The 17140-nt window shown below is 34.5% G+C and overlaps 1 protein-coding gene across 1 annotated transcript; it reads right to left on the bottom strand.

Annotated features, from left to right (window-relative positions):
- Positions 1-27: 27 nt before the first annotated feature.
- LOC110803435 (protein NLP7) lies at positions 28-6028 on the bottom strand. The gene is made up of 5 exons (XM_022008942.2): positions 5244-6028; positions 4201-4790; positions 2956-3003; positions 1962-2874; positions 28-1532 (listed from the first exon to the last, which is right to left on the bottom strand). Exons 1-5 carry the CDS (start codon positions 5626-5628, stop codon positions 439-441), a joined length of 3030 nt encoding a protein of 1009 aa, XP_021864634.2. The 5' UTR covers positions 5629-6028; the 3' UTR covers positions 28-438.
- Between the last annotated feature and the right edge of the window lie 11112 nt (positions 6029-17140).

Raw genomic sequence — 17140 nt, 5'->3', positions numbered from 1 at the left:
CAGATGAAGTCCATCAACACAACCATATATACAGTATATATCAATACAATCAAATTGTTGCTATTATTCAGGAACAAGAATATACACTCCGAATTATACAACAAATCATTTATTGCTGGTTAAATAGCTGAATTACACCTAGTGGAAAGCAACTACTTTTTTACTTTCCAGGAAAAAAACCATGTTATATAACTGAAAATGTTTCTGTTTACAATTACAATGAACTGAGAACAAAATTCAGCAAAAGCTGAAAACAAAAGAGAACAACATCCACATTGTGCTCACCCCTAAATATTACCAGCAAACTATATACAGCTTGCATGAACAACCAACTGATACACCAATCTACAAATTCTGACTTGCCCACCATCTTAATACTACTACAAGAATGGGTTACAACATCCTAAGCAAGTATCTAACTGTTCAATCAAAACCCTTTCATTCACCCGAACTTTCGCATGAACTTCCAAGATTACCTAATATATCTTGAATCAACAATCTGATCATATTACTTCCTGAAGATTTCGATATATCTAGACACTCTTGTAGGTCGGAATCACAAGCTATCAACACCCACTCGTGATCGTCATCCAAATACTTTATCTCAAAAGTACCCACTTCGAGTTTAAACCTTTTTGCAACCTCTTCTTTCAACTCCACAATGTTAGAGCTAAAAGAAAACTTGAATCTGATGATATCTTCTCTAAATGTGGCCTTTATGGTAACAGTCTTCATATCTTGTCTAGCTGAAAATCTGGGCATCATACCAGCAGCACTCATAGCTACTCTAGGAAACGGGTTCGGGCATGGGTGGTTTACCCACCCGTTTTCTGGAATTACTTCGTCTACGTTTGCCTCGGCAGCTGAAGGACAAAGATTTCTTAAATCTTTTGAACTTCCTGCATCCTCAAGCAACATGCCCCCAAATGCTTCTTCTTGATGATGATGATGTGGCCCAAGGAGGGCATCCGGCATTGAGAATCCAGATACCAAATGTGATTCTCCTCCATTTTGTCGAGACATTATTAACCCTGTCGAATTACCTGCTTGATCATGAAAGTTGGGAATAAAATGGCCATTTGGTGGCTTGCTTTCGGTTCCAGGGCTTCCGTGACACGATCCATGAGAAGTTGATGTCCCTGCACTTACTTCCCGGGACCCACTCCCGGGTTTTGACACAAACCCGTTTTGCTCATGAGTTCTTTCTTCATGACTTGATTCGGTCTGCTTATCTACTCTTTGACTACGTTGTGGCATCTCACTCCTTTCATCCGGAAGTTCAGTAGGTTTAGAGGTCGGAGATTGTTGCTGATAAGTTCCATTCACGCCATGAGGCCAACTAATAGACCCGACAGGAACAGGGATAGTAGGTTGAGCTAGGGAAGTCAAGCTAAATGTTCCATCCGTACCTTGGACAGATTCAATAACACGCTTGAGCTTTGTAAGGGAGCGATTTACTTTGTTAATCTTGCGAGATGGCCAACGTGATATGCCATGCTGCCTGCAGATGCGCTTCATAGTTGTTGGACACACTGTTAAAAACAATACAATACCCTTGAGTACAGGTTAATCTAATATAACAAACAGTCATAACCTTACAGAAAACTTGCCTTTCATAAAAGACTACGTAGGCTCTGTTCTATTCGACTTATTTTGTCTGAACTTATATTATCTGTACTTATCTGAACTTAACTTAACTTATCTGAACTTATTTTGACTGAAATAAACTTACTCCATATTTGTGTATTAAAATGTCTGGAAAAAACTTATTTTTTCTGAACTTATTTAATCTGAACATAACTTATTTTGACTAAAATAAACTTATTTGTGCATTAAAATATCTTAACTGAACTTATTTGAACTTATCTGAACTTATTTTGTCTGAATAAGTCAAAATAAGTGGAACAGAACATACACCAAATTTAAAAATATTGCATATTTGCAACGGCACAAAGACATACCTCCGAGACTTTTTGCAGCATCTTTAAGACTCCCGGCAAAATACTGTTGAAGAACATCCAAGCTAATTTGTTTTTCAGCTTTCCCACGTTTTCTTTCCCCGGTTTTCTTGATCTCTTTATTTTCTGTTGTAGAGATTCCATTCAGGCTCCCACCTATAACACTCTTTCCTGCATTTCTAGCATCTGGTTCCCCCAACTGAGGCTGTGAATTCCTTATCGGTGGTAGTACACCATTTATTGTATCTGATAAAGGTCTAGTCGACAAATTAGGTTCACCTTGTAGGTCAAGATTCTCATCCCCAGAAACTTCAATGATTTCCATATATTTCTTTTCCTCTTCCAATGTTCTCCCAGAAGCAACCATTAAATTCTGAAGATCCTGTTTCATTGTTCCCAATATAGAATCAACCAACTTAAGCTGTTCTGCACTATCTCTTAAGTTTAGAGGGAGGAAGAACTCAAGAACATAATCATCATCCCCTGTATGCTTACTCCTTAAACAGATAGCAAAACTGCCCGTTAACCCAAACATACGAGCATAGTGCACTAACGGGTACTCAATTTTACAAAACCTTGAAATATCTCTGCAAAAACTCAAACCATGGGACGAAAATGACCTGCCAGCAACACCCTGCCCTTTCTGAAGATGATGCTCAGCACAGGCCTCTCGGAAGCCCCACATATGAGCATCTACAACATAGAATGCGACATCAGTGGTGGACATGCATACTTGTCCCATACAACTTCCATCAAAGCTGGAACAACTTTTCTTCAGACCGCCACCGTAGGCTAGAACGCTCCTATGCCTGCACGGAACCCAAGTCTGTGCCAGAGGTATTTTATAAGTTTCACATACCTCTGTGAATACTTCCAAGATTTCCGCAAGAGCGTTTTGGCGGCCTTCATTGCATATCTGGATAAGACATCATTGTCATATTATTAGTCTTAAGAGATTATAGGGTCACTGGAACTTAAGCATTGCAAGATCATTTACCTGGATATTGGGATGATCTAGTATCTCTGAGCTTTTCAGATTTACTGCCTGCAAAAGAGTTGGAATTCTGTAATTGAGGCTTTGTCAAACATTTAAAAGCAAAAAGATGGTCTTAACTCAATATATGCTGAAAGCACACAGAAGATGTATATGTAACATCATTTAAGGGCAGACTAAGATGTGTACCTACAACTCCCTCTCAAATGACAATCCCCACATTTCCCCTTTTCATATTTGTTGGCTAGAAAATCGAATATAGGCATACTAACAAGTTGAATAAGAATTTTGACCAAATCTGACACTGAATGAATATGCACAATGATACTTCTTTTGAGACAAAGTGAAGTATAAAAATAAAAATAAACACTTATTTGGAAAGAGGGAGTTACAGGTAATATAGAACTTCCACGTTTCAGGGAAATTAAGAGCTCAATGGCCATCTGCTAAACTCTTGCAATATTGGTTATTTGCAAGAAGCCAAGAAGGGTGGAAATAACCCATATTTACGAGAAACCCTTTACTCTGGTTCCTTAATCTGCTATTCTGCTTCACACACATCGCAAACCAAATAGGAGGATCCCTGTGGAGACTGTGGCTACAATCCTCTGAAAAATCATACACTAAATGGCATGCATTATGTTCCAAGACTCTTTGATCCACCTTAATTAGGTGGTATCAATTGTGAAACACTTGACACCTCTATGTGATGAGGTAAGAAAACACATGGACAATTCAATTGGGAGAAAATAAGAGAAAGTCTAAGGAAATGGCCAACTCAAACATAACTCTGATGAACAGTTCTTGCCGAATCCATGTAATTCGGGCACAGAGATTCCCTTGCACCATCGACAGAAAATCCATATTAAATTCCGAACACCTCCTCAACATCAGATCAACAATAACACATAATCAAATCCATACTTCCATAGCATTACCCCCGAGAGTTTGAAAGACCTCAATACCAAACATAGTTCAAAACTTGAAATGCGCCAAATACAGAAGCAACATAGTTCAGCCATAACACACTTATAAAGACTTTGTTAAGAGACACAAGTTATTATAGCTTAATGCCTGATATTTGGGCTCACAATATCTTAAAAAGTTTTCAATCAAGATAATCGACAGAATCTGTGTTCAAATCAATATCACATTCGACACTGCTAGACCAAAACATGGAGCAAAGAGCAGGACAAAGGAGATTGAAGATAATAGGCATTTCGCCTTTATGAATAAGGATAAACCAACCTCAAGAGCTTTGCAGACTTTATCAACCTCAGGAGCATAGTTGATCTTCTGGGAAGTCATTATAAGCTCAAGCACACCCACACAAGACTGCCCTGAAGGTTCAAGGACAGGCAAAGCCAAGGTACCTCTGACATTATAATGCTTGGCATGGTTAACCCTTGGATACTCTTTGCTGGTGTAATACTGCACATTTGGTGTCCATTCCGGCAACTTCTGTCTAAAAACACGGCCAGGTAAACCGAGAGTTGATACGCTCTCGCCATCAATAGAGAACATATACATCAAAGAAACAGTCCTATACTGATTCAACCCATTACTGTGTGGACCTAGAACAAAGGGTTGCCCTGAAGTTGTTAACACATAATGGTTCCCACTCTTTACAGGTGCCCAAATTTGAGCTAAAATCTGGTTTTGTTCTGTTGATTCTTTGAAGTACCTTAATGCCTGTGTCATCCTCTCTTTGACTATAAAGGATACATCAAAGTTATCCAATGGTGTAAACCCCATAACTGGAGCTGGAATCTTCTTCTTATCATCATCATCACCGCCACCCTCGTTCCCTCCATTTTCACCCACAGGTTCTGGATTACCTACATAATCAAATAAATAACAAATTACTACCAATTTTAGAAAATTCATTTACTAATTTTATCTAACATTCAGTGCTTTTCAGCTTTCCTTTCACATTTTTGCAATCAATCAGTCACTCAAAACCATCAAATCAAGAGATTTATATTCCATCAGAAGTCAAAGGCCTAAACCCTCATAGAGTCATAGGCTTATCCACCATTGACACTCTTAAATTTGAACATATACCAAATAAAGTCAAATAACAAGTGAGATTAACCAAAAATACTCCATAAGAAAAATCCATTAATTTTTGCTCTCATTTTATTTAATTGTTTATATTGTTCAAACACATCCCACTTGAAAAACGCAATTTGTTTGTAGAAGTTTAAGTCAATCCAATCAAAACCAACCAAAATTTGCAACAAAAAAAAATTTCCAGTTTTCAGAATAAGGGCGGGAAAGGGAAAGCATACAGGGAGTAAACCGAGCAAGGTCAGCAGGAATCCGGATTCCGGGAAGATTCCGGTCGTCGGAAAAGTTAACGGCGGCAGCTCCACCGTCGGCGAAAGCCCAAAGCGGAGAAAAAGGCTGGTCAGAGTTAGGAACTAAAAGCGGCGAAGTAGGGATCTGATCAAACGACCAAGAAGCATCTAGATCCCCAAAATCAAGGTCCATGAAAGTTGAAGAACAGGGGTCAAGAATCGCAGTATGATGATATTGCTGTTGCTGTTGCTGTTGCTGCTGCTGAAATTGTAGCTCCCGAGTTCTTGGAAGAAGATGATGATGAAAAGGTTTAACCCCCGCCGCCGCCGTCTGATTTCCTTCTTCAACTGGTGATGATGTTGCTGCTTCGGACATAATCAATCAAAATGACTTCTCAACTTTTTTTACTTATTTTCTCTCTCCTCCTTCCTCCTCTCTTCTTCCTCTTCTTGTATTCTCTTCCTTACAAAAATGATGATAGAGATGGGATTTTTTTGATTAGATAAATCTGTCACCAAAGTTAAAAATAAAATAAATATATTTATGGAGGTAAAATAATAAAAATGATAAATGGGTTATTTGTTGGGGTGGGAATAATAATTTAATTTAAATTTATTTTTCTGGGTTGATGGTGATTCCATAAGAATGGAATCCCACATTTTCTCTCTCCTCTTTCTTTCTTTCTTCTCCCACTATGTTGCAGGGAGGGTTTGTATAATTGCTGTCGTTTTTGTGTTTCAGTTTATGCGCAAGCTGCTAGTTGGTTGATTTTACTCCCCCATATAAAACGTAAAAACACAAGTGGGAGTTGTCAGTTGTGGACTTATGGATTTGAATATCACGAATATTTATACTTAAAGAGTTAAAGGTATATTTTTCTGCTCGGGTGGTCGAGCACTCGAGCGGTGAAGGCTTGGGGGCGAGGGTTTTGCCTTTTAAAAATACGATTATACTTTTCATCCTGACTCAAAATGAGAAAGAGTTGTTAAAAATGAACTTAAGAAAAATGACAACACGTTTTTCTAGAGATGTTTTCACTTGACAACGGTTAGTTTTGTTTTTTATAAAATAAAAATTAAAAGGTTGGTAAATGATAAATGATAAGTGACTTTCTGACAGTTTAATCACTGGATATTTGAGCCTCAAAGTCAAATTCAAATATAAAGTAGTAGATATTACTCACTTACAATAGGTAGGTAGCAGTTTCAACTAATGTCGATGATAAATATAAAGTAGATATTACGACTTACCATTGGAGAAATAAAACGTGTTTTTTGAGCTTCAATTACAGGCTACTAGTCACTACCAATGGAGATGCTATGATGTTCTGATTTTTCTGTTTAATTTGTTGGTTTTGTTTTGGGTGAAAAATGAAGTATTTATTTATTTTGTAAAAAAATGAATGTTGCATTCACATCTCTCTACTTCCTTACATCATTTTTCTTGTCCCAATCTCACATCTATGGGAGAGCAGAACAACTGAACAAGATACCGTGTCATAATTTTCGAAATCGGAATCGAAGCCTGGTGCAATATGTTCATGGAAACCGAAACCTTTTGAGCATGTTCTTGGAAAATGAGTCACGAAACTTGTTGCAACATATTCCGGTGCAAAGTACCCTGCCATTTATACTCTAGAATAATAATTTAACACAACAGATTAATTTTAAAACACCTCCATGTAAGTAGACTAGTAAAGTAATGAAAAATGATGCTCCCACAAAAGATCTTCCAAAATTATCCCCCTTATTAAGTACTTAACTCGTGAAATTATGGAATCTTAAAATGATCTACTTTGTAATGCATGGTTATTTGCATGGTGCGCCATATTCTTGATGGCTTTCTATTTTCCTCGTCCATGACTTTTCTCCATCTTCCTTTTAACTCCTTGTGAGAACTCCTTTTCTTTAACAAAAGGAGGTTTTATTTTGTGCGTGTGTTGATTTTCAAAGTGCTACTTTATAAATGTAGGACATCAACCCTCCCCCTCTCCTCCTAATCCAAAGTTAAGGGCCCAAATTTTGTTAGGGTCCCTTAAGGGCTGTCTTTCCCTTCCCCTTTAACTTAAGGTAGACCAATGTTATAATACTCGCAATAAATAAACGATTTATTGAATCAATTTGATCACAAATTTACAACTACCCTACACACTATATGGTAGTATAGTAAATGAGGTAATTGATCTAGTCTTGGAAATTTTGTTTATTTCTTACAGTATCATTTTCTCTCTAATTTGATTTTTTTTTCCCATTTAACATCGTTAATTTTCAAACAAAGTATAGTTGTACACTTGTACTCCGTACAGTTTAGTAAACATAGAATTCGTTAAAAATTATTAGGTTTTTTTGGGTGCATCGTGTATCCAATGGTATTTTTACGTTCATTGGTGTCTCTCTCATATATTCTCTTCACATGATATGCACATGTAAAAACAAAATGTAAGAGGGTATACGATAACCGGGGACGTCTTATATATGCAGAGAACTCACTTAGTAAAAATGCAATGCAAATGAATTATTTAAGTGCAGACATTTCTTTTTGTGCACAGTAAAGTCCTTTAATATATTGAATGTATTCCAGAATTATTTGAGTTCAACATAGATCAAAATTGTACAATTAATGATATAAAATCTATTTTAAAGTAAGTTTAATTTTAATTTGATTAATTAAACCATTTAACAGTGAGGGTTGTCTACCAACTCTCTTTTATGCTTTTCCATTAGGCATTAGCAATAGAATATTCACCTGCATGACTTTCTAGTACATCAACTAAGATTAGAATATCACTGTTGCAAGATTAGCCATTACAGAGTACCATTTAGAATTGTTTAAGAGCCTAAAAGCTACTTTAGACCTAAATATTAGTACTTTACTTTCATTATTAGTCTAAATTTAATCAGTGATCGATTCTTTTTCCCCAAACCTCAATTTTACATTAAGTGAAATTTTAGGCGGCGCTTTCTTCTCCTAATATATGTTTTCGGTCTAATAAGTTCAAATAAGTTCTAATGAGATCAATTCAATAAGGTCCAGAAGTTTCAATAAAATTCAATAAATTATAATTAATTAAGTCTAATAAATTTCAATAAATTTAGTAAATTCATTGTGCAATAAACCCTCTGATAGACTAAATTTACATATGTAGAATGAACCGGACTCGTATTTACCCTAGGCTCGTAGAGTTCTTGCTTCTTCATCGAGTCCCTTCTGGTCTATCGACTTGGATTCTATCCTTACCGCCGGGTCCCAATCTCCTCTACGCCCAGGACATTGCCTGGGCCAAAGTTCTCTTTTTCAGATCAGTATTTGATTCAAAACTCTATTGAGCCCGATTCTCTTAACTTTTTTTTTTTCTTGATTCTGATTGATTGTATTTTTTTTTTTTTACAGATAAGTACTCTCTTGAAATAAGATTTGAACATGTCCAATAACTTCTAATCAACTACAATCGTATAATAAGTTAAAAAGAATACACCCTAATGAAAATACCATTTGACCTAATAAAAGTCTATTTGTTTCAACTTATTTTGACTTATTTCATGCAAAATAAATTCATATAAGTTCAGATACAGTTTATATAAGTTTAGACAATATAATGTTGATAAATTCAGACAAAATAAATTTAGATAAATTCGGGAAAAAAAAAATCCACATGCAAAATAAATTTACTAATTCAGATAATTTTAAATAAATTAGATAAGTTCAGATAATTAAATTTCAAAATAAGGCTAAAAAAGCAAGTATACTTTCCCCTCGAATATCTGGAATTGTAGATAATGGAACTAGGACAACTAATAGGACTTGGAAAAAGGAATACTCCTAGAAAGCTAGAAAAAAAGAGAAATTGAGAATTGTTTACTTGGATAGTATCTTTTTATTAACAGGGTTTTAGATTTGATGGTCCCGTCACAAATAGTGATGGCATTTCTTAGATAGAGTTGCTTTCGAAAAACAAATATCCACATAATATCTTATAAGAAATTGATTTTGGCACACCTAAATGTTAATTTTGGCACACAATCTTGTAAATAAAGCATAAAAAAATGTATATTACAGTGGTTTGCCAAAATTATTTCCTGTGTCGTTGTCATTATTTTTTTGTTTACCTGATTTTCATGTGTATTAACTTATCTGAATTTATTAAAATAAATTAAACTCCTCTAAACTTGTTAAAATTTATTTTAGTTACTCCGTATAAATTATATCTGATTAACTCTGATCTAAATTTATTGCATGAAATATTAAATAAGTGAAAATAAGATAAAGTGGCGAACATAAAAAAAAGCCTTAATACTCATAAATAAGCAAGCTAAAACAACTAAAATGGTTGGGGAAAAAAGACTTGCATACAAATATTAAAAATAGGGAATGTTAAGCTTTTTTTTGGGCATTGGAGAGTGTTAAGCTATTTGTTGCAGTGTATTATTGTCGCATACAAAGTATTTTCTTAATTAGCTTTGGTAAGAAAAATTACTCTGTAAAGCTAATGTTCATTGTTAAAAGTTGTCCACTCCATTTCTTCTTCCATTTTTAAAATCGGCGTCCTGTGAATGCATAAAGGGAAAAATAGGGGATTTTGGAAATTATTTTATAGCTAGTTTAGGTATCATCATCGATCTTAGCATAGGAAGTGGATGAAAAGAAATGGAGAATTTCCTAATGCAACATTCGGATAGTTTGTATCTTGGTAGGAATGTTGTTTGAGGAATTGATATAGAAAAATAAAAGGATAACTAGGTAGCTAATCATTGGAGTCGCTTTTATATTTACATAGCACGACTAACTTGTTTAAAGTTATGCGGTGAAATCCATACTACGCCTCAAATATAGGTTACTTTCCTCAAGTCTTATATGTGATCAGCCACACCATCAACTTGATGGTGTGGCGTATTCATACTTATAAATAAACCCAACGTGTTGGTTAGCGGAATCTAAAAGTAACAACAACGTACATAGAAAACAAAGTAACACCGGTCAGTCTATAAAAGTAGCCTCTAACCTGAAACTGCAATAAATCAAGAAAAATAACAACGAATACAATGTATAAGTAACATCAGCATAGAAAGTCAAGTAAATCCCGTCTACAAGGAACCTCTAACATGGAAAATGAAGAAACTACAATAAACCAAGACAGATAACAACGAATACAATGTATAAGTAACACCAGCATAGAAAGTCAAGTAACACCAGTCAAAACTTTCTCCATAATAGATGCGCGCGTCACACCATCAAGTTGATGGTGTGGCTGGTCACACAGAAGACGGACTGGGTTACTTTAGTGTTTTTTATGGGACAATGATATAAGCTGCTCTTAGGCCTGTAAATAAGCATTTAATGTATTTGCTAAATTAGAATCAATTTAGGAGAATGTATGCCAAAATCACGCGTTGATTTCCATAATTAATGTTTATAAGTTAATATTTCCATTTTAGCTTTTCATATGCAGTCATATGAGTTACATATATCATTCATGTCATATCCTTTCTTTTACGATATGATTCCAAATCTCTTTTGAAGGAGAGCCGAGAGCGTGGTACGGTGGTACCTAGTAAAGTGGTAAAGTGGCAAGTGGTGGCTAAACCAAATATAATCCTTGACGCATTAGGTTGATCTCTAAGCTGACACACTTATATATTATAACTATTATTGTATTTTACATACTCCGTAAATATGATAAATGCATGGACAATCTCCCTTTCAAACAGTGGCGGATCTTGAACGGTTTTATAAGGGGGGTCGGTAGAGAAAAGTTAAGCATTATACTATGTAATTATACAATTATACACAAATTTTAGGGGGGGCCGTAACTAAAAATACACTATAAAATTTTTCGGCCGGGGGGGCCAGGCCCACCCCAGCCATCACAAAGATTCGCCACTGCTTTCAAAAAAAGATTCTCATAATCTAACAAATTAAATACGATGGAGAGAATAATGAACATTATCCAATATAAATTCGCGAGATATACGTGGAAGATCGATGGAGGAACGGACCTCGGATGTGGGGCGCGCGGTTCTATCGCTAAGAGTCGAGTCGTCGACCACTCAAATGATGGACCACCACCTTAAGGGGCTAGCTAGGTAGCTGGTGGTGGTACCAACGACGTACATGTACATGTAACATGTTTCTTTGTGTTTGTGACTCTCATAGAATTTGAGTCCATGTCAACCTCAAGTGGGGATTGTGGGGTTAGCCGGTTTGAAACATATCTCAGATGCTACCAAACGGGAAAAGCATTACTATCAAAAATCTGGGTGAGATCATTGTTTGGGCTCCACACTCAGTGGAAAGCCTAATTTAAATCTGCGGTTCCACTCCCACACTACACATTTTTGTGGACACTTTTGAAGCTTGGATTCATACATATCACATCTTTATAATACGTCACTCAAAGAGTGAGAGAAGGTAGCCGGCGGAGGGTAGAGTAATCCATTGATCTTATTCGTTCTATACGAAGTATATGTTAGTCATTCTCCATCTTTAAATAACTCCTGTTCAGGGCAATCAATTATGTCCTTTTTGGGTGTTGATAATGAGCCAGAAACCTTTGTTCTGATACTATGAAAAACTCCATCGGGCCAAGTCGAGTCCAAAAAGGCGAAGGAAAGTATGACCACCTATAAGTCTGATAGTGTTCTAACATGAAACCAATTGGTGATAGGTGAAGTAGCCATCAATCTTATACTTTTCCCGTTCTAAATTTATTGCACCATGGGGGTTGATAACTAGATTTTTGATTGAGTAAAAAGTAGACTTGATCATAATGAACGGCCCGCTGGCCCAACCCGAAAATAGCGTGGGCAGAATTTTTAGGCCTGTTTTTCAGGCCCAAATTGGATTTTTAATTTTTGGTTGGGTTTTGGGCAACTCAAAACTGCAATTTTAGTTATAAGTCTGACCCGACCGGAAAATGCCCAGCAAAGGCCATTTTGGCCCGAAATAGCGGAATTTGGGCAGAAATTTTCGGCCCGAAATTTGGCATGACCTGACCTAGTGGGCAGAATTTTTAAGTAATGGTCTGACCCGAACCCGACCAAGCCCACAATTTGATCAGGTCTAAAAAAAAAGTAAGAGAGAGCAATGCAAAAATACAAACTTGTACTTCGTATGTGATTGAAAATTAGATAAATCTACAAAAGTAAACATGAAGGGTATATTGGGTATTTGCAGTGTGAAAGCAAACATCTTATTTCCCAAAATGGATATATGGTGCAAACATTTTATTATTGTGTAAAATGTTATAAGGTTTGTTTTAATGTATATATATCTTAAATACATCAAATTTTTACTAATACATAATTATAAATATTGATGGTCAAAGTTATGTGTTGGCAAACGTAAAAGTCAAAATAATGCAACTATTTTTAAACTGAGAAAGTATATATATTAGTCAACCTCCCTCCCCCGATCTTTTTTTCTCCTTCATGTAAGACAATGAGCCTCAATTCACTTGGTAGGTTATTACTATTAACAATATATCCGTCTTATAATTAATTGATGGATCTTTTACCAAATTGGCTACTTTGACACATCTATTTACCAAAACGGTTACTTTTAAATTTTAATTCCCAAACTAGCTAAATTTAATTTACCAAAATGACTATTTTTTTCTTTAAGCCAAAATTATTGAACCGGTCTGATTTTTTTGGTTTTTTTTTTTAAGAATTTATACGTATAATATTTTATGGGTTTAAATATTAGTTATTTACAAATAATATTGCACAAGCGATAATAGGTTTTATAATAAAGTGGAATACTTACCAACCGTATTTACTTTGTAGAGTATCGTGGCCATACATATGCCCGTGGTGAGCGCAAAGAATATATGTAGGGCTATTTAACCTATGTAATAATTGATTACCATTAATAAATATAAAAAATTCCATAAGATTTCCAATGACAAATAATATTACGTATTTATCAATTTTAAGAACTCCATAAAATCGAGTATATAATTGAATAAAAGATAATCTAAGATATGCTTTCTCTTGTTTGCTTCTAGTATCTATCAAAAGTTGGAAATTGAGAACTCCCTAATCACTACAAGTAAATAATTGAATGTAATTAAACATGAAAAAAAAAAAAAAAGAGAAAGAGAATTACATACTTATTAATTTTACTCTTGGAATCTTCATTAGGAAAACATAAGGATTTAAGGATGTTGATTACTCCCTTTTAATTGAGTTGGAAACGTTGAAGTCACGATGTTGGCCAACTTCCCAAAAAAAAAAAAAAAATCCTAGCCGGTGAAGTATTAACACTACAAGAAATTGTACTATTAACGACGGGAAATCCCGTCGTGAAAGGCCAATAATCGTTGATTAACGACGGGATTTCCTGTCGCGAACCCGCCATAAAAGGGGCCGTCGTTAATAGAAAATCCCGTCGTAAATCCGTCGTAAACCCGTCGTAAAAGACATTTGCGACGGTTATTCCCGTCATTGTTTGGTTGTTAATTAGCCCCGTCGCAAAAGGCTTTTGCGACGAAATTTTTAACCCGTCGTAATTAGGTTGTCGTTAAAGATACAAATTCTTGTAGTGTAAAAAAAAAAAAACTTAACCGTTTTATTGGTTTTTGCTCTAAAAGGTAAACTTTTAGCTAATTTGGAAATTAGAATTTAAAATTAGTCATTTTGGTAAATAAATTCGTCAAAGTAGCCGTTTTGGTAAAAGACCCTTAATTGATCTAGCTATCTAATTATATGCAAAGTTTATAGTCATCTCTTAATTGTCAAAGTAATATACGAAGTAATAATGTAATACTTAGAGCATCAATTATAGACTAACTCTTAATTTGCCCCCTCTTAATCTCTCTCCTGATACACCTCATCACCACCTCTTAACAAGAGTTAGCTACCAAAAACATCAAGAAATAGACTACCTCTTAAATACTACCTCTTATATAGTTTTTTTATATTTTAAATTTTATTTTTAATACAAAAAAATACCAAAATACACCACATTCTTCCACATCATCCCCTCTTATTTCTAAGAGCTATCTCTTATTTAGTAGAGGATGTCCCAATCAACCTCTAAATAAGAGGTAGCTAAGAGTTACCTTATTTTTTTTAAGAGCTAACTCTTAGAGATTCTCTCTCCTTAAGAGGGGGCTAAGAGGGAGCTATAATTGATGCTCTTACAAATGGAATCACTAATTTTTTACAATTCTCCACCTTCAATCTGTTGTCATCATCATATACGAGTACGTATCAATTCCCCATCCAAGAGGGCACGTTATTCGTACTTTGTAGCCACATAAAGGGATCCTTGAATCCTTGATGCAGGGATCATTCTTCTCCAAAAATATATGCTCCTGGCCTCCTGTTTTATTAATATTTTAGTTTTTAATTTAAATCATAACACATAAACATGTTATCGTTGTGACACGGCTTAAGGATCGCATGTTGCGACCTTTATCATTTTCATTTTATTAAATGATGTACTTTTCTAAAACGGTCGTATTTTATTAAATTAGTTTTCTATGTACGCGATGTGTGCTTGTAATTAAAAAATACACATTTAATAATACTTAATTGTAAATTGTTTCTTGCCCTTTCTATTGATTTTTTTTTTTGACATAAGCTTACAGAAGCAAACGAAGCAAACTGCGGAGTAACTAAGGAAACGGATTAAAAGACAACAATGAACTAGAAGCAGATGTCGCAACTTCATGCGCCTGTTGTACACGATGTCAGACCTCCTGTGGTATGCGAGTACTAATAATCTCGATTTCCGAAATCGTCCACATGATCTGCACATCTGTCGAATCATGTGTTCGTAATAACTCCCAGTTTTAATATATACGGATCGAGTATTTGGTAATTCTGGTAAACATCTTTTAAATTTATTTTGTAATATAAAAATTGTCTGTGTTTAATTTGTTTTTATTTTCTCTCATTTAAGTAAAGACTAACATATAGAATAACAGTGTTAAAGCCCCTTCAGACGTTTCCTTATATAACATGCACTAGTCTTTTATACACGTGATGCATGCGTGTTTTTAAAATGCATGCAAGCTAGACTACTTAGCTTTTTACTTTTGGTAACTTAGTTTTCGTTATTTAATCAATACTTGATCCAACGAATAAGAACTCATCAAATATGTCATATATAAAATAAAATCATCACTATTCAATTATTATTGCATCGTGTGTATATAAAGCTAGTCTTTTTAGTTTTTACTCCGTAATAGGGTAACTTACCTAAATCTTCTCGCATGCATAATAGAGGCTGTACACAATAATCAAAGAAGAAATATCAACATTTGCATAGGAAGTTTGCACTTTGCACATACACTTCCACCGAATATGACAAATTAAAGTGGTGACCAAATGTGTTCCACGCCACCTCTTTTCAGCTAGCTTTTCACTACATAAGGTATCTGACTATCGAAGTATCGAGGAGTAATTACAGTGATATATTCGTCTTTCTGTTAATAATAACCCCACTTAGATTAATTATGTTATAATATACTACCTCTGTTTCAAAAAGATCTTTACAGTTACTATTTGCACGAACTCCAATGCAATATTTAACTACTAATATATCCAATTTTGTATGTGAAAAAATTATAAAATTTGATATTTTAAAAATACATACCGAGACTAATCTAACAAGATCTTACATGTAACCTTTTGATGTATATAATAGTGAGAATTTACGGTCAAAGCTTTTATACTTTGGACTCATTTTCCAAAGCGTAAAAAACTTTCACAAACGGAGGTAGTAATTAATTAACCTAGTTGAAGATTACATCCTAAGATGTTGAAAATATGTAAGATAAAGGGTTCCATACTTAATTTCATATATATATATTAGGACATGCATGAAATGTGTACTACGTAATAGTGTAATACGTATAATTTTGTTGGAGTTACATGCAATATTAGACAAACCTAGCTTGTTATATACGTCGGTTCCATCACGCATTTTCATGTTAAGTATATATACTTCTTTGTAAGTACCTAGTTTATCGTTAATTAATTACTTTTTTTAGGGCGCTATGGTTAATTAATTACTTTTTTTGAGGGCGTAAAGGTTGAAGTGCATTGTTATCGATCACTATCTACTATCCACAAATCACTCAAAGCTGGACATAAATGTACATCATTGTCACGGGTTTGTAAATTTTGTGTTCCTTACTACTCCCTCCGTCTCTTTTTATTTTTTACGTTTTTCTTTTTGGGTATTTTAAAATGTTCTTTACATTTCCTTTTATATTATCACATAAATGACTTATTATTCTATCAAAATTTATGTCCAATTATTATTTAACCAATTAAATTCATTGGGACATTAAATTTTTCACACTTTTTCTTTGGGACATTAAATTTTTTTCATTTCCCAATATCAGAATTTTGATAAAAGTGAAAACATTATAAATAAACGTAATTTATCCTGTTTAAATAAAAAAATCGCGATGCAAATTAATTAGTCGTTAAAACGCGTGAAAAATACCAAACGTAAAAAACAAAAAGAGACGGAGGGAGTAATTACGTGTTTGGTTATGTATATAGTTCCGCGTATTTATTATAACTTCAATCCTATTAATTTTATGGCTTTAAGTTCAAAAATGGATGATCCATAAATACATAAAACTTTGTATAATATTCCCCTTCAAATTAAACTTTTTGTTAACATATAAAATCATTACGGAGCATTACTTTTGATACCAAATCAATGGATCAATTAATAAATCGCAATACCATGACCAAACTGTACTATTATTATGATCGATAACATAAAATTAGGAAAAAAAAATAATAAAAAGTGTACTTGGTGAAAAAATCAAGTAGCTGTATGAGATAGAGAGGTCCTTGACATCGTATTTTCCAAATCAGGGAAATTAATTTGATAAATAGAAAAATAATTATAGCCAATAGCCCTG

Source organism: Spinacia oleracea, chromosome 6, assembly GCF_020520425.1.
Source record: "Spinacia oleracea cultivar Varoflay chromosome 6, BTI_SOV_V1, whole genome shotgun sequence".
Lineage (NCBI taxonomy): Eukaryota > Viridiplantae > Streptophyta > Magnoliopsida > Caryophyllales > Amaranthaceae > Spinacia > Spinacia oleracea.
Note: the sequence above shows the minus strand (reverse complement) of the source record. Positions and strands in the feature narration are given on the sequence as shown.